This window comes from Falco peregrinus, chromosome 11 (assembly GCF_023634155.1).
Source record: "Falco peregrinus isolate bFalPer1 chromosome 11, bFalPer1.pri, whole genome shotgun sequence".
NCBI lineage: Eukaryota > Metazoa > Chordata > Aves > Falconiformes > Falconidae > Falco > Falco peregrinus.
Window position 1 is genome coordinate 30,631,751 of NC_073731.1, and position 23,410 is coordinate 30,655,160.

The window sequence follows — 23,410 nt, forward strand, 5'->3', positions numbered from 1 at the left end:
CAACACAGAACTCAGAAAATCATTGATTTTCTGGGATGGCAATGGGAAATACCTATTTTCCATTAGATGGCTGCTATTTTCCTAACTCATATGGGCTTTATCGCTGGAAAAGGAAAGGAAATTAAAGCCTTCCCTGCCGTCTTGAGTCCTTTTTTGGCTACGGATTTCCTTCAGGAGAAATGATCACCTTGGCGTGCATAGCTCCGCACTTGCAGCTTTATGCAACCGCTTCCAATTAGAACAGCAGGACGGGCAGTGAACAGACGGCTTCTTCCCCCGCCACCTTCCGCGCCCACAGCTCGGCTTTGACTGAACAACGTCAAGGTGGCTTTACGTGGGAAGCGCTCAGGGAAAAGGCGGGCACTAACCCACCACCAAGAGAGGGATAGCTGGCAGACTCCAAATGGGCACTCAGAGAGGAAGAAGTGTTTTGCTTCCTAAAGGCAGGACAAGGGTCCCGGCCAGCCGCTCCCACGTGCTACTGGCCAGAAAGCACGGGAGGACCACTCCATCACACCTCCTGCCATCTCTCCTCCGTGGCTGGCTGCTTCTTCAGCTTAACGGGGCACGGCAAATGCCGGCAGATGAGGCGTTTTCAATGATTCTGCTCTGAAAGTTAAATCTGCCATTATAAGATTATACTAATAGCTAAACCTCAGCTGTACATGTCAATCTGTGCGTCGGGAAGGCTGTTATCCCCCGCATCAATTTATGTTCTCATGTACATGGAAAAGGTGCATAAAGCAAGTGCCACAACTGCACAGTGCTGCAAATCAGGAGTTCTGGAAACACCAGAGCGAAGCCTCCAAGAGGTGATTAAAATCCCCAAATGCTGACTTGGAGATGACAGACTTCTCGCACCAGTATATGCAATTATGGCGAGCACTTGCAAAATTTATTCGCCATTAAACATGGAGCGTAAGTATCAATAAAGTTCGTTTGTCGTCTTTTTCTTTACTACCGACCTGGCCTTGTTATTAATAAAAGTAAGAAATAGCCTTTTTCATCAACATAGGAACACATGTAGATTGATGTTTATCACTGCACGGTCTGCTTAGGGCCCTTCAAGTTTGCTTTGAAGGATCACAAATTATTCACAACACAGCGGGGTTTCTTCAGTGATCACATCTGATGCATTTTATACAACATCCTTGTTTTTTGTATCTGATACCAAACCCTATAAACCACGTCATTTTATGGGGAACCTGAAATTGGATTCCTCTGCAACAGAACATTTCCTCCCTCGACTGTCTGCAGCACTTTATAAAATATTTATTGATAGGATGCCTAAAAATACACATAGGCCAGCACAGCTTTCAGATGGATAACTATTTAGCAGCCACAGACTAGATTTCACACCACAGGGTTCTTATTAGGCATAGTTGCCTAGAAATCACACTTATTTTCTGATATATGATTATAAATATTTTCATTTAAAATGAATAATTCAGCTCACTGAACAGACAAAATTACATGACGTTTACTTTTTTAAGGTTCCCCAGCAAAAGCTCTTCTCCAAAAACATACAGAGGATGCAGGCGAACAAGTCTGCGTCTTTCCGCCTATTTCTCTTTTACTTGAAAACAGCATTTAATTACTCTTTTTGTGACGCACATCACATATCCTGGTCGAGCTCCGGCATGAAATGCAGAGATGCCATTTTGGGCCAGGCATTTCCCGGTGTGACTTCCTGCGATACTGAAAATTCCCATCCCCTGACACCCCCTGGGCTTGGCTGCCTGCATGTGACCGAGCCTGGGCTCTTCTCCAAAATGCAAACGGCAAGGCAGCCCGCTTTCCTGGCTAATTAAGGCAGCGACAAACACATTCTCACCGCCCTGGAGATGCACGACTTCCCCAGGGAAGCACGGCACCAGGTTTTCCACCAGCAGCAGAGCCGGGCACGGCCACTGTCCCACCCCACGGTTACTTTCTGGCCGGCTCGTGCCACAGCCACGTTGGGCACGTTTCCAGGGAAGCACCAAGAAATCACCCCTGCCTCCAGAAGCTTTGGTCCAGGTGGCTTCCCCCAGTGTGGATGGCAAACAAGAGCTGGCACCTGGACACGACAAGGATGCAAGGAGAGGGCACTGTCAGCGGTGCTCCCTCTCCACCACAAGCACCCCTGCACTCAAGAGAGGGATCACCACAATTCCCAGTTCTATTATGGATACTGAGGGGTTCATCCTCCTCTGTTACTTCTTCAAGTTACAAAACCCTTACCTCTCCGTTATTGTACCTGTTTCTTCTTCCTAATTCCCCTGTGACACAGGGGTCCCCTCCCAGCACTCAGGGTTTCTGCTCTCAGTGGGGTTCATAGGGAACACACCCAGGTACACCCAGCACTTACAAGAGCACAGTAGCCTGACACTGCCCCTACGTGGATTCTCAGTCCGTACTTTCCAGAAAACATGCTCTGCAGGCTAAAGACACACCTTAACATCACATAACACACCCAATCCCAGCCCTCCTGCAATCCATTTGCTAGAATATTTTACTCACAAGCACATCTGTAGCAGCGTATTTCAGCAGATTCAAGGGACCAGATAAAAGCCCGTTGCCCACTGTCTGCAGGCACATAACGGCATCCATCCCGCGCAAAACAGCAGCATCGCTTTCCCAAATGCACCGGCTGGAGGAACTGAATACAACTGAGAATTTCTGCTTGATGAGTATAGCAATCTTAATTGAGATTTAATGTTTACTTTACCTGGTTAAGCACAGAGCAAACACTAGAGAAATTATTGTGAAACAAACGAACAAAAAAAATTTGTTCAAAAGCTAATTAACAGTGGTTGAAACTTGCTTGGTTCAAACATGATCCCGCTCGAGCAATGGACATTTTCCAGCACAGCAAATGCTTAGCCTCATGGATAAACCTTTGAACTCGCTCTGTTGTTTCAGGCACCCGAACCACTAATTAAAAAAGAATAATATAAAAGAAAACATAATCTTACCTGCAGAAGAGGAAAATGGCTAAATATTTAATTCTTCTCTTGTACACAGCGAACTAGAAAATAGGCAGGCTGAGTACGTGTATGTTTGTGAGATTCTGTGTTTAACCCATGCGTTTCATAATGTTTAGAAAGACACAATCACCGTTTCATAGCTGTTTTCACACAGGTCACTGCTGTATGACTCAAAACTTCATTAAAGTGTCAATTCAAAGACCGGTGAATCTTTCCATATGGCTGCATTCGGCTTCAGACTGGGTGCTAACTTCAAAGCCTGCACCGCCTTTCCCATGCCAAGAAAGGTCCGGTTCTGGAGATGCCATGTGCTGCCTGCAACGGTTCTGACCTTGCCACTTTTTACTTGCAAAGGACTGTACACATTTAGAAACACTGGAGATTCAGTAAACTTACTAGTTCTGCCCCAAGCCCAAGCACTTAGATCAACCCCCCTCCCACTGACATAGTTTTATTTTGCAAAACTTGACACTAATGTAAGTCTCCCTGCTTCTTTTTACATAGGGCAAACGCCTATGACCTCCAAGAGCCTTTATCCTATTTTATTTTTAGCCCCCCCCCACTTTGCCTGACGCGGTAAGAAAGCCACTTTAGCTTAGAGGAGCGTGAGTGGCAATGCTTGGGTGTGCAGCGGGGAGCTGGGGACGGTGCTGGGCGGACCCAAGAGACAAACAGTACTTTTGTGATAGCAGCAGCAGCTCAGCACTAAAACATAGACTCGTGCCAGCAATAAATAGCCCTAATTATTCTATATAAGAAAATTATCTGCAAAGCGGAATGCCAGAATCTCAGAAATACATGCACGCAACTTTCTCATCAGAGGTGGTATCCCTTTTCCTTAAGCAGTCAGGACCTCCTTCGGGACCCATTCCATTTCACATGGTGGCTGGTCTGCTTTTCTCATTCCCTGTGTTTTTAGCTACTGGGGATAATAAGAATATGGATTAATGACTGATTTTAATGTCATGTAACACCGGTAACACATATACCATGCAGCAATTATATCAGCAACTGTGTCTATAATCGCTCTTCAAGGATTCACTATCTACAAATCTGCCACTTTGCCTTGAAAAGTACAACCCAAACCTGTCAAAATCAAACCGGATTGTCATCAAAATACCGCAGAAGTTAAGCAAACAGGCTGTGGAACCATGCCCTGAAACAAATCGATATTTCATGTCATAATTTACACTGTGGAGAGCCAAAGCAGAAAGACATTTATGTAAAACAGGAACTTCCATTTTGTTGTTGTTGGGTGGTTTGGGTTTTTTTTTTTTTCTTTTCCTCTCCCAAAGAAATCCAGTGAAGCTTCAGAAGAGCCAACACCTATAGCCATACGTTTTAGGGGCTAAGCTATGCCGGGCACTGAAGAGATGACAGACGTCAACCATGACAAATAGGAATGCCTATGTTTGACCGACGCCACTTTCGCTGTTCATCACAGGACAGATATTAAAGCACAAGGATATTTAAAAAAGAAAGGAGATGAAGGACTATTTTGTATTACCACGTAAAATGCACAGATGTTCACAAAGGCAAGAACCACTTTAACCAGCTCCTCGAAAGACAACAGGGGTCTTCAGCACTGTGCACCAACTCCTTCGTACCGAGAGCCATTTCCCCTCTAACGGCAGCATCTAATGTCTCATTTTCATTAAAGGTTCAACATTCTTAAATGAAAGACAACTAAAATAATTTCAAAAATAAACAGCAAACAGCTGGAATCACTTTACAAGAAAACTCTTCCCCTAATTACTCTTTAAATTCATCTCCCACTTCTGCTCCCCTCCCGTAATGTCAACTGGATTTAAGTGTGAGTTTCCAGAAGCAACAATGAATTCCTCTGGTGTAATTCCACTGACTGGGTCTTTAGGTCTTACTAGGCATGACCTCCGCTGCTGCCAGTGGGAATTTTACTTGGATAGAGAGCAACAGATCTACCAGCCTCTGTGTCCTCAACAGGTTCTGCAGAAGTTCAGAGAATTAAGAGAGAAGCCTCTGAATTAGGATTATTCGGTCAGTTGTTCTGCTGTCACTGAGACATCTTCTTAAATACATGGACTGCTGCTAAGAGGCCACTTTGGTAGAAAACATGGTTATTCTCGATAATAACACAGCTCATGCACAGCAATATTTCTCAGCTAATGGATGTCTTCCTTAGGATGCCTGTGAAAGGCCACCACGGAGGTCATGAGACACCGTCAGGGTCAAGCGTTCTTTGTCAACATTTTGAAACACAGATATGCAGAACTAGACACACCATGTGGCCTTTGTTACCCATCAAAATGATTTACTCTCGTTATCAAACACAAAATGGTGACGACTTCAAATACACGAGCGCTGAAGGCGGCATCAGTGACTTGAAAATTGCTGGTGTCAGGAAAGAAGCATGTGAAAAATGTCTGAGTGCATCGCTTAGGCTCTGCCAGTAACTAGCAACCCAAGTCCTCATTGCACTGTATGTTTATGCTTACGTCTTGTACTTGTAATTTGTTCGGGTCTTGCTATATTAAAACAATGCCCAGTGAAATGATAGGAAAATAAAGTTGAAAAATACATTCACCGTTCAGCATTCCTAAACAACTAATTTAACGGGCCAAATGAGCAGCACTGGCGTTTTTTCCTGCTTGAAGACATCTAGTGCATCTCTACTGCTAGAATGGTCCATCTAAAACTGTAATGCCAGAGAACTTCAGAAACAGACTGGACTTTACGATCCAGAAATTCTTTTCCAGTCTTATGTTCTCATCTCAGGTAACTGAATAATTTCCCATGTGGGTGAATGAACCACTATCAGGTTTTGTTTAAAGTTTGTGCCTTGAGCTAGACTTCCCTGCCTTCGCTCAGAGGCCTTTCTCAACGGAACTGAAATTTTGCTAGCTGGAAAAGGCGACAACATTTCTCCCATGCTAGTGATGGGTGGAGACTCTTTCCATATATTGGGAGATTCAACGAAGCCGTTCTTCTGGTTTAGATACAGCAAGGCTAAATGTATTTGACGTCCAGTATCGGTTTCTGATAAACTCTTCCTCTCCTCAAAAGCAAACAGGCAAGAAATAAAAAATGCAAGCACTGATCCAGGCAAGCCAATCACCACCTGTAACTTCCCCAAGGGGGGGATGAAAAGAAAAAAAACGGGGGGGGAAAAAGGGTTTTCTTCTCTTCATCACAGGGTTTTGGTGTGTAAGGCCACCTTCCCGCTGAAGAGCTGTCCAGCCTGCACCACTAACTCCCTCCCAACCGACCTCCCAGGCCCGCCGCTGTTCTAGCATGCAGGCAGGTGCCAGAACACATGCAAACACCCACTCCTCTTTCTGGCAGCTGCTTCTTGTTTCCTGGGGCCTTGTGCCTGACCGTCTTCTCAACACACACCTCAAAACGTGACCTTCCCCAGGTACTCTCAAAGATGTACAGTTTCCCAGGCTGTCCCAACCGTAAACCTGTTTGCAGGCGCTGACCTGCAGCAGAGCTGGCTCAGGAATTACTCTTACCCAGCTTCCAGCTTCTTTTCAGGTAACAATTTAGTGCTCTGCAATCACAGAATATCATAGAGCTCTTGCAACAATTCCCACTCGCTCTCCTCCTTCACACCCGGAAAACCCAATTCCCACAGTGATAAGCTTTTCAGCCTTCCCCCCCCACCCCCCAAAGAAGGCTTATATCAAAAAGTTTTTAAGACCTTATTAAGCTATGCATGTTCAAGTCCACCTTGAGTCATTCCCTTCGCAATGTTACTTTTGAGATGGAAAATGGGCTTTACGAAATTAAGGTCTCCCACAGTTTAGTGGTACATTTCAGGTCCTACCACGTAACTTTCACATTAAACAGAAAGAGCTCCTAATGGCTACATTGGGTGAGCAAAGTGGAAGGGATGCTTATTTTATTAAACCTGGCAAAAACCTGGCTTTGTTTTAAATCCTCTCTCTCCCTGAATGCCTTATATTTATTGATACATCTCAGAAGCCACCCACTGAAAATGATTTCTAATGCATCTTCTGCAAGGCTGGCTGAAATACATGTACAGTTAGAAGAAACTGCTTTTAACGAGCATCATCTTTTCGATGCTCTGGTCTAAAGGATCTCTTGATATTGGAAACTTCGGATCTCAGTTGCTTTATTTTGAGTTTGACATTCCTCACCCTTCTCCATGCTCGGCTGTGATAGCAAGCTGACCCCTTCTCCTGCCCACTTATCCACAGGCAGGAAAGTTCCCTTTTGTGAAATACCCCATCAGGCAATAGCTACCTGATTGCTTCCAGCACCACAACAGCACCTGACAGACAAACACCATATGTATCATGAACATCAGCTGAAATGATGCTTCTGTCTTCTATGGTGAACTTTGGCATCAACCAGCTGCGCATTGAGCCACTTACCAGTTTCTTGAGGCTGCTTCCACCCCTCCCCAAACCAGCCCAATTCACACCTGCTTACGCTATTTCTTGTTATGGCTTGGGGAAACCACAAGCAGTATTTAACAGTCTTCTCCGACATCACTACAGCCCTTCCTGGGGACAAATACACCAACCCTGTACTTTCCATTTTGTCAAAAACTGCTTATCTGTTTCATCCTGCATTTTGGTAAATCTCACTGTGATGCGGAGACGGACAGTAATCGTCAAGGAACACCTGCTGTAATCCGTGTGGACAAAGCCTGCCTACATCTGCCCTCTGCTCAGGTCTTGCTGGAATTGAAGTTTTCATAAATGCAGAACAAGAAGAAAATAAAACTATCCTGCAGCCTGCTGCAGCCCGAATCCTGTCCCGGTGCACACACAAGTTATCCTTCTTCTTTAGCAGTGCTATAGGGGCATCCTCCTCCTGTCTCAGAATACCACAAGGATAAACTGTGAAGTCTCTGAAGATGTTTGTTATCTCTTTCTGGAAGGTTAAGATGCCCTAGTCTTCTTAGGTTGGTTTTTTATTTAAAGGGGCTATAGGAATTTCCAAGTCTGTTTTCCCAATCACTGGTTCATGTAAGAAATATTATAACCTTCTATGGTTTATTTAATCCTCTCCTCCCCCACCTCCAAGACATTAATCAATGTTTACTACGCTGTTTTACAGAGTGCTTTTGAGGAGGGTGTCAACCGAGAATTTGGGGTAGCATGTCTGTCCAAAGAAGATTCCCTCTCTGAAACCAGATTACTCCACTAAAATCTGTTTGCTTTGTATCAGGGCTGAGGTCCACCTACGACTGTTCTCAAATCCAGCAGCTGCCCTCCACAGCTGAACCGCTGCAGAAAAAATGGCAGATTATGTGTGAAATATTTTTACAACTCTGCCTGAGTATGAAAATATGCACAAACATACTCCATGCACAAAAGGGTCTCGGTCTGAAGAAGTTGCTGATTAGCTGCCCCACAAGGCTCATTGAGAACACTCCGTGACTTCCACAGCTGCATGCAAGAGTCCAAGTACCTGCTGAGGGACAAATCCTTTCAGCGACTTTTCCCTTTGTTGTTCTGAATAACCCTGCATCAGTTTTCTGAGCCTAAAAGCAAACTAGCGTGTGGCCTCGGGAAGGATGCCTCCCTCACCGACACAGCCTGCGAAGGTGGGAATCCAAGCCAGTAGGCTTGCAAGATCCTGGTGGCAGACGGATGGTTATAATGTATCGGCTGCTTTATTTTAAAAATATACTGAAGGCAGGCTCTTGCATTGAGATCCCTTCCCCGTTATACTGCTAAGCTGGGAAACGATCCTATGATTCTGTGATTCAAAGTGAGACGACTGCATGTGAGCTACTGGCCCCGTGTGTGACTCCAGAGGAGCAGGTATAGAGCAGGGACAGGTGCAGTGATGCTCAGCCGAATTTACAGCCAGAAACAACAGCTATAAGAAGCGACTGTTGCTCCCAGACATTTCAGGGGGGTGCTGGTTCTGAAATCTGAGTTTCACGCTCAGTCTTCTGCTGTAAATGTGGTTAAAAAATAAAAAGAAGAGACTGCACTACCAAGAGTGGCAGAGACAGTTTCAAGACTCTTATTTTGAGCTTTAATTGGCATGAAATTGATGCTAAGGAGAGCACCACTGTTTCCCCTGATTTGACCTCTGCAGCACGAGATAAACAAAAATTCCCTGCCAAAGACTAGAGTCTCAACTCTTAAAATGTACCTGGTAGTCAGGCAGCCACCTGCTTCATATAGACAAGGTAAAAAAATTAGAGATCCTTGGAATGCAGCCAGTGTTTTGATCAGCTCAGCATCCAGACCTGGCCAGCTCCATCAGCCGGAGGGGTCATGGGCTGGGCACACACCCCACAGCCCGAAATCAGGCCACCAGCACACGGAGGACTATCGGTGGTCGGACTGACGATGCCACCCCTGTGCAGGTGTTCCCCACTGATACTCCTCTGCTTTTGTCTGGAGACTGAGAGCACCTGCTGACTAGAGCATCCTTTCCAGTATTGCAGAGCCAGAGCAGCCCACAGGGAAATCAGATGCAGCAACTCATAGTTACTAACATTTCCATTAGCTCTACATGAATTTAGAAAGGGAAAAACAAACCAACCCAACAAGTTTTTTGACAGCTGACCTCACAAATCACCACAGGTTTGAGGACCATATGTGGTGGCCGTGTCTAACTTGCAGGACCACCCTCTGAGGGCACTCGGAGACAAGACTCAGCGTATACAGAATGTGTAGTAGTTTCCTTAAGTCACGCTCCCAAGTACTTTGCAAGGGGCAGAGGATATTCCTGCCTTTCCTTTCTTACAATACCCTTCCCAGTTATCAGCGCTAACGCAGTTGAGCATACAACCACGCAAAGCCGTTCTCAGGAGGAAGGAACGCTACCTCCAAACTGACAAACTTTCACCCAAGGGAGGAGTCCACTCGACCCCAAAGAAGTCGCTTACCAAGTCGTTGACTTATTTTGGATCATACACATACATGTAAAACACTGCATCGAGAACAACTCAAATGGCACCTGGACAATGCAAGCACGATTACAGTTCTTCCAAAATATTTTATTACTAAACTCTCAACTAACATTCAGGGTAATTTAAACTCAAGACACAATTTCTTTGTTGCTCCCAATGCCCTCTATTAGATAGCTAGTCCTGTTCTGGGACACTGGTGCTGGAGGAAAAGCCCAACAAAGAATATTAATGGGAAAAGAAAATTATTTTTAATAACTGATGATATTAAATGACGCTAACGTTTTAGTATGAGACGACGCACAATGAAAGGCAGTTTGCAAGGCTCCCCATGAATTTAATGTGGGGTAGTTAAATAGTGATACAAACTTTCTCCAAAATGCCAGAATAATGGGACTAATAACTGTTTTGCTCAATTCTTTGGATCCTCAAATTCAGTTAAAACCTAGAAATTATCTGGCATATTCATAAATGAACGAGGAACGCAAAGTTCCCACAAACAGAGGAAGGAACAGAGTTTCTACATGCAAGCTAGAAATACAGGTAATCCTGCCCTCGCACACGGGTTTGTGGGGCCAGAAAGCACCGGAGCCACGTCGCCAAGCCCGCGGTACAAGAGATGCAGGCTCTATTCGAACTCTGAAGAACACCAGCTTCCACATTGCAAGAGAACACTGTTTAACCAACATTTTTCACAGTTTCATCTGTTCTTACTCTAGTCATCAACATGACTAAGACAACATCTTCCTATTTTGCTCGCTATAGCTCATCAGTAGTACGGGCATATGTCATGCACTAATAGTCTGATAAACAACTGAAGCTGCTCGTAGTTCACTCCAGGGAGATAATGTTATTTTTCAGGGTCATCTTCTTATTTAGTAATCTCAGATGGTTCTGTCTAATTAATCACAAATAAATGAGAATCTTCTTTTGGAACCAAAACGAATTACAGTTGAGTTAGGCTTTCAGCGGGAGTTAGTCACTTCACACTGTATTTTTAGATCATTTACCCACATCGCTTTCAGTTGCTTTATTTCCACCTACAACAATACCTAAGGTTGAAAAGCTGACTTTAATCCCTGAAGCCATCTGGATACCAGGCTATAAAAGAAATAATGCAAAGCCTACTTGAGCAGCCAAGTCAGTCTCGGCACAATGCAAGGCAGGAGCAAGAGTCATGGGTCAGCTGCCAGAGCTCCTCAGCCTGCAGTGGCTGCACACTGGAAGAATGTTCCGACCATCACAAAAGCTGCTGCTCTTTCCTGGTTCAGATAAATCACCTACATAGCCATGGGGAACAGATATTACAGACCGTCTGGATGCAAGGAAATTGTCTTTGACTTTTTCAGGACTAGGCTGACCATTTCAGTCTTTTAGACTGCCAGAAAACAAAGATTAGACAAAGTGACAGATACATTCCTATGGGTTTAAAAGTTGCTATTATTTCTTTTGTAACCGTCTGCTGCACAAAACCAGTGAGATCTGAATGTCAGTCTGTATCCTTTCTGCCTCGCACATCATCACCAGTAACCCTGAAGGAGTATTTTGCAAAGGTCGCCTTTGCAGCCTTTTCAGATGTCCCCGCTACCACTTTACTTATGGTATTCCCTTGATATCCCCAGCAGAAAGGGAATTATGTAGTGATAGAAATTTTCTGCACAGGTGAAGCTGCAAAGGGAAGAGTTCGAGCTGGTAAAGATGACAACTGTCAGTGTAGCCTAGAGAAAAATGTGGGGTCTTACTTTGTTATGCCTCTAGGTAAGAATGGTGGAACTGGCAATTTAGCGCTGAAGATATGGGCAGAAAGGAACAAATTACGCTGATTGCCTCTCAACCGTTTCATGTGCCCTGAGCCCTGCCAGAGTTAGCATAAACATCTTAATGTCTGTTAAGTCAGCTAGAATAACTTCAGCAAATGGAAAGGCTCCCCTGTAAAGTCCCTTCCTAACCAAAACTGCACAGGCGACCGCAATCCAACAGGCAGTGAAGGTGCCTGGACACGCCAGGGGACTCCCGCAGAGATCTCCCGCTGGTCCAGACTGAGTTTAAACTCACGTAGAGGATGCAAACTGCGTTTCACAGGGCTAAGTCTGAAGACGAGGAAGGGTGCAGTGCCCTAGCGTTGTGCCCTTTATGCCTAGGATGAGAGGAGAGCTATTTCTGGCGCTGATGCAGCGTGGGCTGAAATTGGTCACCGATGCTCACGTGGGATGTGGCAGTTCCGCAGACGCAGTTGTCGGCGAGGGCCCGGGGCTGCTCAGGCTGTTCGGTGCAGATGGACATCCTCTGTGAAATCACAAGCTCCATTTTTAGCTTGGCTTTACAAACCCCTGTGAAGCTGGCATGGGCCGGGGGAAGTGAGCTTGCCCAGATTACGGCGGTTGATGTTGACGTCAACCTCGCAGCACATATTTGCATTTGGGAGTGGAGCTTATCAAAGGTTATTTTTTTTTTGTGGCCTGCTGTGATTTTGGCTGAGCAGTCGCCCACCCCCTCCTTACCACCCCCCTCGCTGCTCTGAAGCGTGATGGAGGCTGGTTCTCTGTCAAATTCCATTGTACTCATGCCTCAGTTTCCCCATCTTTGGTGCACAACTGACATTTAATTCCAGTATCTAATATACCTGTCCTATATACCTGTGTTTTATGTTATAAAACCATGAGGTTTTGATCGCTATCATATCCCTGTTACTAAGCAATTGTAATGTGCATGAGGAACTCAGAAATACGCTTTACTCCTAAGGGCCAGATGAACTTCATTTTTGCTTCTACTCTACAATATAGTCAACACAAATAACGTACATTTGCTCGTTTTCTAAGTACTCTCGGGGCAGCACATTACTTAAAGACCCTTTGGTCACACAAGATAAACCAGGTCAAAACCAAAAACTGTTCTCCACGTCTTCGATGAAGCTGTGCCCTGGGTGTATATTCCGCTTTGAGGGAGCTTTAAAAATTGAGAGCGGTCACAGTGCAGACACACAGCCCTGGGCTCTAACCGCCCTGTACCTGACACGGAACTTGCTCACCAACTTTGCCATCTTACCTTCAAATAATCTCATATGCAAATTTTGAAAATCCAACAAAATCCCTGAACAATTAAGGTGAAGCAGTGCTAAAAAACAATACAAGAAAGCAAAGCGCCTCCCCAGCCTCCAGTAGGGAATAATCTAACAAGAGCGTACGTGACATGGTGTAGCCTTCATAATGAGCATGAACTAGCAAGGGAGGTTTGAAAATAGATAGGAAAGGGAATAAAAGAAATCAGAAGAACTTCAAGAAAGAAAAACAAACACAAAACTTGGGGAAATGTAAAAAAAATACTTTAAGCCTTTACTTCATGTAGTTTCGTTTTTATGGTTTCCGGCCACACCACAGCCAATAAAGAGACGCCAGCAAACCAGGCACTACTGTTACTGTGACTGAAAAATGCAATTTACTCTGTGCTTAAGACCACAACTTACTATTATCGCTTTCCGGATTTGTGCCAAAGACATAGAACCAGCCTCAAACCAGCAGGTGTTCTAAGGTCCTGGACGCTACAGACTATTGGAGTGAAAAATGCCTTACCAACTGAAAGCTTCCCAGCTCTTCGCTGGCAAGCAATCATTTAGTTCATGAGATGGAATTTAAAATGAATCATTTTGGTAAAAATACCATTTCGCTCATTTTCCACTTCGCTTCTGATATATTTTCAGTAACAACTGACCAGGAGATAGCTAGGTTTAGAAATCAGTTCATACATCCTTACCTACTTGGACTTCCATACTCTGTGCTATTCAGGCTCCTGCCAGGGATGTCAATGACATTAAAGTCATTAAAGTCAATAACAAAACTTCTGCTGACCTTAAGGATGGTAGAGATTCACCTTAAATCCACCTTTTTTAGAAACCCACCCATGCTGTTGCACAGGACTAACCTGTGTGTCCACAATGTCCAGACTTCCTACAGATATAAAACACACTTTCATATCTCTGGCCTTTCCACTTTTTTTTTTTTTTTTAAAGGTTGCATGCATTTTTTCCCTTATGCACTCTAATGCATTAGTAGAGAGGGGAAAAAAAAAAAAAAGTATTTCTTGCTAGAAGCAATCTGGAGGTAAGGGGACTGAACAATAATTTGACCTTCTTTACATGTCCCATCAAAAATTAACCAGCCTCAGCATGTGGGCTGCCCAGAAACAATGCCAACAAGTATTCCTTTGGAGGAATGATGGACAAGTAACTGCAAGGGTTTCGTTGGCTGCCTGCACAGCCATCCCATACCCTATCAAAAAGCTGTTGACTTTAAGTTTTGCCCTCGGCCCCTATGTTATCTCATCTTGATACAGAACCTAGATTGGAAGCCCTACCTGAAGTTTCACCCGAAAGGGATTGCAAGATACGATCAGAAAAAAAAAAAGATTAGCCCTACTTAACTGTGTGTGACTATATAGCTAAGTCTAATTATGCATCCCACAAAGAAAAAGTACAATGCAGATGTAGACAAAGATAAAAAGAGAGAGGCAATGCAGAAAAGAACAGCGAAATACTGTAATCATTGAAGCTACCCCATGAGAGCAACCCCTTGTGCTTTTGAGACTCTTCCTGGATCTGCTGCTTAGAGCAGCTTGCAAGAGCAGGACAAAACACCCTGTGGATTGAGAAGCCATGTCAGAAATGTAAGAACAGAACCACAGAGCTGGAAATCCGAAGTTACTAACACCTGAACGTGCCAAACAAGTGTAAAATTATATTTTTGTGTGGGAAAAACTGATCAGTGAGTCGCTGAAGAAAGCTTAGCTAACTCTTAAGAATTAGTAACGTGAAACAAATAGAATGACTTAACTTTCTATTAATATGCGCAACTAAAAATAATTATAAAGTATCTCAAGCATAATCAAAAAGTTATGAAAACCATGTACTGTTTATCACAAGTTCTAACTGTCAAGCTTCTGCTCGGCTGGGACTGAATGTGATGTTTTCTTCAACTATTTACCTTAATGATTTCTTTACATACACACAACCCAGCCGAGCGGCGAGACCATCCCTAACGGTGTGAAGACATGAAGAGCTCTAAGGAGAGGAACCGACCGCTCTAAGCAGTGGCAGTGGGTGACCCAAGGCAGAAGGGTGCCAGCAGAGTGAGAAATCCTTTGAGGACACGGAGCAGCTACAGTTTACATGGCTGTTGAACAAAACCACCATGATTTTCAGCAGCTGTGAAGAGAGAAAGGGCAGATGAACAGGTAGCGGTCCAAGATGTCCTAGAAGACATCTCCCATTTGGACTGCAGCAGGTTAGAGCATTCCCTCATCCCTGTCACCACACCCCTCGTGTTGGTATTTTTCTTAAATCACCTACCTGGGACAGAACCACGTTCAGCAAAATGTGATTCTTATTTTGAATCATCAGTATTTCAGTCCTTCCTGCGCATCTCTGTTCCTTGGTACTCCACCTGGGTACCTTTTGTGATGGCAACAGAGGATGGCTGAACCTCCTCCACCTTCCCTACCTGCAGCAAAGCCACACTGACAACTCTTTAACTTTTTATGTCATCTCAAAGGCACAAGGTCAAAAAATTAATCCCCTCGCACTGTGACTGGGATTTCTTGCTAAATCAGCATTACTCCGAGACATAAAGCACAGCTGAGTTTTTAAACATTGTCCTTAGGCTGTTTGTCTCCTGTGAATTCCTGTTGAATATTGATCTTGGATTTAAAGGTCCAGCTGCCCACCTCATCAGGTCGCCCCAGTGTGTACAAACTTGACCGATTGATGGGTTATTTCAAAGGCGCAGATACCTCAAGGACTAAAAATAACCTCGACAACATCAACTTTTCTTTCCTTGCTTTATACCACAAGGCTTTAGATAAGAGTGTACCTTTACAGAAATACAGGCTTACCTTCAAGGTACAGTCACAAACCAGATTTGTGTATGGATTTATTTTTCAGACACAGCTAAGGCAAATCTGCCTAGCCTTACTCATAATCAATCTTAAAATACCAGCGAGATCACTTGATATTAAACTCGAGACCAAACGTTGGCTTCTGAGATATTCGTAACGCCACTGACCTTGTATTAAGCAAATGGAATTCATTTTTTGGATGTTATGGGGATGCATCTCTCCACAGGTGAGCTACCATCTAGGCGGTTTAATGGATTTAATGGACAATTCCTCAGATGCCCTGGCAATTACTCCTGTGCTGACCTGGAAGGATCATTAATATTAGGGAGTTGAGACGCAATTCAATTTCCACTCTGGCTCAGCCCTCAGCCTCTTCCAAGTAGATGCTGTCAGCTGTGTCAAATTATATATGATGCCTGGGTGATGTGGAAGACTATTAGGAACAGAGCTGGGAACGGCAAACTGAATTCACAAAAGTTTTCAGCCTGAACTTGAACAGTGGCCTGAGACCAACAGGCCAGAACTATTTGGCATGGGAAAACCCTTAACCACCCGAAATATTTTTTTTGGGGGGTAAAACACTATGGGAAGAGCAAACCCAGGTATGGATTAGCCCGGTGCAATGAGAGAAGAGCTGCTTTATAGAACTGCATATCAAGAGATTCAAACGCACATGGTTAAAAAAACCCCAACAACCAAGCCCTGGCTTGATGGCAGAACTCTGAGGAACCCCAGCTGGCAAATGCGAACAGGACTGTACAACACACCCAGCACACCAAAGGGACAGAGCTTGGATCCTCAGCCCCAAAACTGCAGTGGAACCCAGAAAAAAAAAAAAAAAAAAAAAAAAAAAAAAAGATAGCTTAGATCCAGGTCAGCAGGTAACCTTTTCACAGGCATGAGAAAAGCCCCCCCAAACCGCAGCTCCTCTCAACACCACAACCTGGAAACTGGGATCAATCTGGCCAACCGTCTTCCCCGCTTCATTATCCTCCGAGTCATTCGAAAGAAAACAACGTAGCGGGGAAGCTTTTCCCCCTTTCCTTTCTGTCTGATGGGAGGAAAATCAGACATTTATGTACAGACAGAAGCTGCTGCTCCCTTGCTTTCGAAAAGCCCCTTTACCCCTTTGGGCAAGCCTCGTCCTCACCTTAATCCTCGCTCACTATCGCGATACCCCGTCCCAGTCCCACCTGGCGCCAGCTCTGGTTTTGCCAGCAGAATCCCCAGGGCACACGCAGGCGCGACAGTGCCACGGCGTTTTAACTCTTCTTGGGGAGACTGGGGGAGCCAGAGCAGATCACACAGCTCCCCAAAGGGGCCGAGCGCTCCCGCACAGCCACACGCCTTGCTCCCCTCTGCAGGTAACGCCGGCACCTCTGGAACCCGAGCTCTTTTAAATTAGATGCCTTGGAGGTTTGTTATTAACGATTGAATAAATAAACAAACAAACAAATAAATAAATAAAGGAATGAACACCACCACCACCGCCCCCCTCTTTGCTCTCCAGTGTCACAAACAAGCAGATAAACCGTCAACCTTTAAAAATTACACAAACACTTCCATTGGCATAAACATGCAGCGATTTTTCCCCTCCCCCGAAAGATTAGAACGGACTCATTTAAAAATGAAGCTACTTTGCATTATATATCACGACATATTAGTCCATCAGATACAGTCATTCATTGTATGCAATTTTTCTTATCAAAAACATGCATATAACTCACAGGAATTCCAGTTGTGCAAATGCTCACTGAAAAAAAAACCAAATCAAAACAAATACACACGTACATACACACACACATACACGCAGATCCTGAGCCCAAATGAAAAGCATGCATGGTCAGGGTTTAAGCATCATTTAAGCCAAAATAATTGCTAGATTATTCAAAAGAAAGCAGCCTGGCAAATATTTGAAGCAGTTTTTATTCATGCTTTTATTTGATCCTTCTCAATTTGCCTTCCCTTTATACTCGTTTGTAGCAACCATGCTAAAACCCATCTCTATTTTAGAAAAAAAAGCAAAAGAGAAAAAAACGAAGCATCCATGCTCTGGGTACCAAAGCGTTATTTTCTTGGAGCAGAACAACAACAACAAAAAATTTAAAAATACAATTTAAAAGCTTTTCTATATTTAAAACAGATATCGTGCAGAAATTTGCTCTTAATATTAATGACATGCAATCTCCAAGGAGACATATTCTAATTTAAAAAAAAAAAAAAAAAAGTCATTTTCAGTAATCGGTGCAAATGCCTTTTTTTTTTTTTTTTCCTTTCTCTCCTTTTCTTTCTCTTTCCTCCTCGCTGTCAGACTAATGGTATCTTAAACCCTGCATGCTGCAGTGCTTCGCCTGCGCTCTGCATCGGCAGTGAGAGAAGAAGCTACCTGAGAGTTTTCACAGTGCCATCTCATATCCATGTCTGCCTGGCTACCCTGCGTGCTTATAGCTTTTTTTTTTTTTTTTTTTCCTCCCCTTAATTCTTAATGGAAATCCTAGGAAATTTTAGTCCATCCTCTGAAATCAATACTGGTGACAGGCGCGCTGCCTGCCGCCGCGGGAGCCGGGGATGATGAATTGCCTGCGCATCCGCCCGGCCTATCAGTGCCCGGCGCACGGGCGGCGGCGGCGGCGAGGCAAGCCAATGGCCGCGCCGGCCGCGCAGGGGGCGCGCAGCGGGGCGGACACTGCGCGGAGCCGCCGGCGGCAGCCGCGCTGCCGAGCCCAGCCGAGCGCGGCCGGGCGGAGCCGAGCGGAGCCGAGCGCGGCCGGGCGGAGCCGAGCGGAGCCGAGCGCGGCCGGGCGGAGCCGAGCGCAGCCGGGCGCGGCCGGGCCGGCCCCGCCCCGCCGGGCAGGGGGCAGCGGGCGGGAGCGCGCATTCCCCGCGCCGGCAGGGAAGGGGTGTGGGGGGGGTGGCGATGTGTGGAGGGTTTGTCTGTGGGGGCGGGGTGTGGGGGGTTAGGGGTGTGTGTGGAGGGGGTGGGTGGTGGGAGGTGGTGTGTGGAGGGGTGTGCGTGGAGCGGGTGGGGGGGTGAGGGCGGTGGAGGGTGTGTATGAGGGGGTGCGTGGAGGGGGGTGGAGGGTGTGTAGGTGGATGAGGGTGGGGGGTGGGTGGATGTGGATGGGTGGAGGGGGGTGTGGGTGGGAGGTGGGATGGGAGCTGTCCAGGTGGGTGAGCGCGGGGGGTGGGTGGCGGTGTGTGGAGGGGTGGGTGAGGATGGGTGGAGGGTATGTGTGGAGAGGGGGTGGGAGAGGGGGGGGTGGGGGGGTGTAGGTGGGTGAGGGGGGGGCCGGCGGTTCGTGGAGGGGGGTGTGTGTGTGGCTTTTGTCATTGCGGTGGGGTGGCTCAGGCGGTGTGACATCAACATGTGACAGCAGCGTCATCAAGCGCTTTAACAGTAGAGGTCTGAAGAATAAACCACAGACACACTCCCCCCCCCACCCCATCCCACCCCCGACCAAGCCCACCGAACCCCACAAAATGGAAGCATTCGCCTTCATTTCGGAGCCACCCCGTGTGTGACACCCACAGTGTGGCAGGGTGGCATCTGGGCTGCCCCCTGGACCCCCACCTGCCATACGCACCCGCCATCGCCATGGCCATCACCCACCCAGCACCCCGAGGTGCTGGGGCAACCCCAGCAAAGCAAGTGACCCGCGAGCACCGTTCAGTCCAAGTGCCGACGACCCCCAAAACCCAGCCGTGACGCCCAGCCCACTTTTGGAAACCATGCCTTTGAAAACAATACAGTCGTATTTTGATTTGTCCCACTGCAAATCTTTCCCCCCTTTTTTTCCCCATTTTTAACTTCACCATTTTAGCGAATCCAAACAGCTGCAGGAGTTAACAGTTGCCAGGTGCCAACCTTACTGTCCTGCAGGGCTTTGCCAACACTGCTTTCAGTAATGGACAGCCGTGCTAAGGCGAAGGACAAGCACGATATGAAAAAGTCGCGTGAAATTGCCTTTGCAGCTCCCCTAACGGCAGCTCGCAGCCGATAAGGTTGCCCTGACAGGCCTTACCCTCTTGCGTCCAGCTCAGCGGCACCAGTTTGCATCTTTCTGAAGGCGTTTGGAACGTGCAACACCATTCAACAAACCACCCCTCTGCAGGCGCGTGACGGCTAATGGCCAAAGCACATGGCAGTAAAACAAAGCTAAGGCTGCGGCTCCATATCCGTTATCACAGAAAACCAAACGGATCGGTAAGGTCCCGTCTGCAGGAAAAACATCTCCCTCCTCTAACCCCAGACCCACGTTCCACCCAAAGGTGCGTGGCTCAGTGTATTTGGTAGCCGTGCATAGCAGCGCCTTGATTTTTAATGTACAGTTATTAAATTTTAAGCCCATGTAATAGGTGTCTGCAGTTTTCCTTTCCCGATGAACTGAAGAAGAACCCAGCGCAATGGAAGCTCGGTGGCTCCTTACAGGACACGGGGGCCGCCTACATACACCCACGAGGCTGCAATTCAGTCGCAACAAAGCGGATGCTGAACACAACGCCGCACGGCTTGCTGGAAGCGGCGGGGCTGCCCGTCCAACATGGGTGCTGTGCGGTGCTCGCTGGAGAGAAGTTGTTGCAGCCCTCTCCAAACTAGCCAGCTGCAGCAAGGTCTTTTACCATCTCATACCAGCACACTCTTCACGCCAGTCCCTCTGCTGCCGCCTTCTCATCTCTCCCCACCCAGGGCATGCATTTTCTGCTTCTTCTTCAGCTGCTCCCGCCCCCCCCCCCCCCCCCCCCCCCCCCCATCGGCTCTCAACCACTTCACAGAACCAGCCACAGCTGCACCTCATCTACATCGGCCAACCCACCGCCCCTGAAGCCAGCCCACAGCTGTACGTTATCAATGCTAATTAACCCAGCTTCATTCCTCTACAATAAGTCACTGCCCTGAGCCTCTTAGAGAGGCAGGAATGGACTCTTGGCCCTGAGGCTGGTGACCTTCAAGGCACTGTGCCAGTTCTACACTTTGTTTCCCAAGTTTGCTTTCTTCTAGTGTGGGCCAGCAAAATTCGAAGGTGCCCTGGAGATGGATGTTGTATTTTGATAGGTCCCCCCCAGCTGGACATCACTGAGCGTTTCCACCCAGAGCACCCTTGGCCCGCCGAGGAGCACCCTAGAAACCCCCAGACCCCACCACCCCACACCCTTCCCCGTGTGAAGATGGCAGAGGACACAGCCAGGCTGTAACGATGGGGGCTGCTTGTGCGATGTTTTGCTGCAGGGGTGGCAGCAGTCAAACCTTCCAGCCTTTTCCGTCCCTCCCTTCCCAAGGACCAGGGCAGAGCACAGCCAGGGCAATGCTGACCCTTTGCAGCCCTGCTCCGACTGCCCTGGTGGCACCGGCATCCCTGGCTCTGGGTTGCCTGAAAGCAAGTCCTGCCAGGGCTGTGTCTGCAGTGAAAGGAGTTCATCTAGGGGGCCAAACAAACATGGAACCCGCTGCTATATTCATTAAGAAAAAATATCTAAATGAGGATACTGAATACTGTTTCAAGTGGTCCTTTCATATCCAGTAAGTCCAGCTGTCATTAACCCCAGAATGCACCTTCCTGAAAGACAGGACTAAATTATCTGTGATATTTGGCTCGAGGCACTTTTTGGTAGTGTGATTCTACCGTAACACCGTTAACAGTAACGGACTGTCATATGTGCCATGTGCTGTTATTCTAACGTAGCAATAACAGCAATGGTATAAGGGAAGGGTGGCAGATCCCGACTCCTCCCAAACGCTGAGAAGCTGTCTGTGAGGATGGGATGCTCTTTGGGAAGCCTTGCCTTGAAGTGCTGGCAGAAATGCCGCAGAGTGCAGCTTGCCGTGAGCCACGCTAGGTCAGAAAGGCGTAACACACAGATTCTGGGAGCCCAGCGACACCCAGCTTGTAATGGAATTCCTCCTGTTGGAATACCCCTCCATCTAACCAAGTTCAGGGTGTTTTTCTTTGTTTTCCATGGAGATGCAGCTGTATGTGTGTCATGGGTGACACTACTACAGCGTGATACAGAGATACAAGACATTGTGGTTGGGACAGATTTTACCCAAAGGACGTGAAGACACTGTAAGCGTTATGGGCTTAGTAGGGCAAAGCAGTTAGAAATGCACCTGACTTTACACTCAGGAACTTGTGAGTTTACTTTAAGTAGATTCCCGAGTGCTTTGTTGAATCAAGTCCAAATATATATATAAAAAAATAATGCTAAATTCAAAAAAGCGATGAACTTGAATTCACTTGAGTACACGCTCTCAGGCTGTACATGAGTTTTCCTGAATATATATACTTCGCTAAATATATACAAAATACTGCTCAAACCCCTGCTTGTTGATGCAGCGAGGGACAGGAAATGAGTAGTATGGCATGAGTAGTACCGCATATATTACATAGCAAGGGACATTGTGGTAAGTATCACAAAAACAAATCTATATAGTTACTAAAATGCAGAACCAGCATTATGCAGCATTAAAATGCAGAACCTACACCAAAAAAATGACATAAAATCCAATACACACAACGGAGAACAGAAGCCAAACCTGAGATCTGATTTAATTCTAAATATGCTACACATTTCATTAACTAGACAAGAACTGTACAGACATACCATCATTAAAATCCTTGCTACCGCACAGAACAGGCAGTTAAAATTATTGTAATTGATCTAGGAAAAAGATCTACCCAAGAGCAAGAAAGCCCCCCCTTTTTTTTATTTTTTTTTTTCAGATACCATTTTATATAATAAACAATTGCACCTACAATTCAGACAGAGGTGGAAGTCTTAAGTTCTTACACTTTAAAGCTAAGGGCGGGCACAAATTAAGCGGTTTGAGATGAGAATTAGATTTTTTAATACAGGATTAATCTCTGCACGAACAAATCACATACTTAAACTTTGTGTGATGAAACCCCCAAACCAAAGCCAGAAAGCACCGGACAGTCTGCAGGAGTTTATCAATACGCGCATCCATGTGCACACGTAGCTGCAGCCCTCGAGAGCTACCGTACAGGCTGAAGCACAGTAACCACCACTTGTAATGCTCTTAACAAACGTGAAAGTTATGTGAGTTTCAAATATAAACTTCTACGCGTCCTTGGGGATTAAACTGGCATTTTGGCTTGAGAGTAGCATCACTGTCACGCTCAACGGCCCCCGCTGACGCCCAGTCACCTCTATGGGAAACATTTAACAGCTTTGAGGTGCACGTGGATCTGCAGCCTACAGTGAGTTTTACCTTTGTAATTACCCATATGCAAATTCATTCCTGTCTGGAGAGGGCTGGCATTAAGGAGGTAGCCTTATGCTTTTTAGAGAACCGGGACAGAATTTGGGATGTCATCAATGTGACACCTTCTTTGCTTTGCCCCTGCAGACTTCTGCCAGGCTCCGCTCTGCTGAACTACCAAACTCTGGGAAATAAATGCCAGTGTCAACACTTTCTGTCATCTGTGTAACACTCGGTGCACTCTGTACCTGTGACAAAATTACCCCCTTCTGGCAGGAGGTCTGTAATCTCCTTCCTGGAGGTCTGAACTTTCCCATCACACCGTCAGCCAAACGGCACCCATCAGCCCGCCTGGCAGGTACCTCTGTTCCCGTGGATCGTAGGGAAACAAGTTCGACAGTGATGAAAACCTTTAAGAGAACTGCATTCCACTGCTTGAAAGGTCAAGATCCTCCC

General features: G+C 46.2%; 1 protein-coding gene across 26 annotated transcripts in view; it reads right to left on the bottom strand.

The window, feature by feature from the left end:
- The window catches only part of NRXN1 (neurexin 1), a 730,400-nt gene that overhangs the window by 38,475 nt on the left and 668,515 nt on the right, over positions 1-23,410 (bottom strand). The window contains exon 1 of one of the 26 annotated variants that reach the window (XM_027782923.2): positions 18,122-18,190. The exons of 24 other annotated variants lie outside the window; for them this stretch is intronic. In XM_027782923.2, the coding sequence (XP_027638724.1) occupies positions 18,122-18,154 (33 nt within the window). In that variant the 5' untranslated portion in view covers positions 18,155-18,190. Of the gene's footprint in view, positions 1-18,121; positions 18,191-23,410 lie in introns of those variants that run through there. One more of the 26 variants, XM_027782926.2, reaches the window with a different exon arrangement.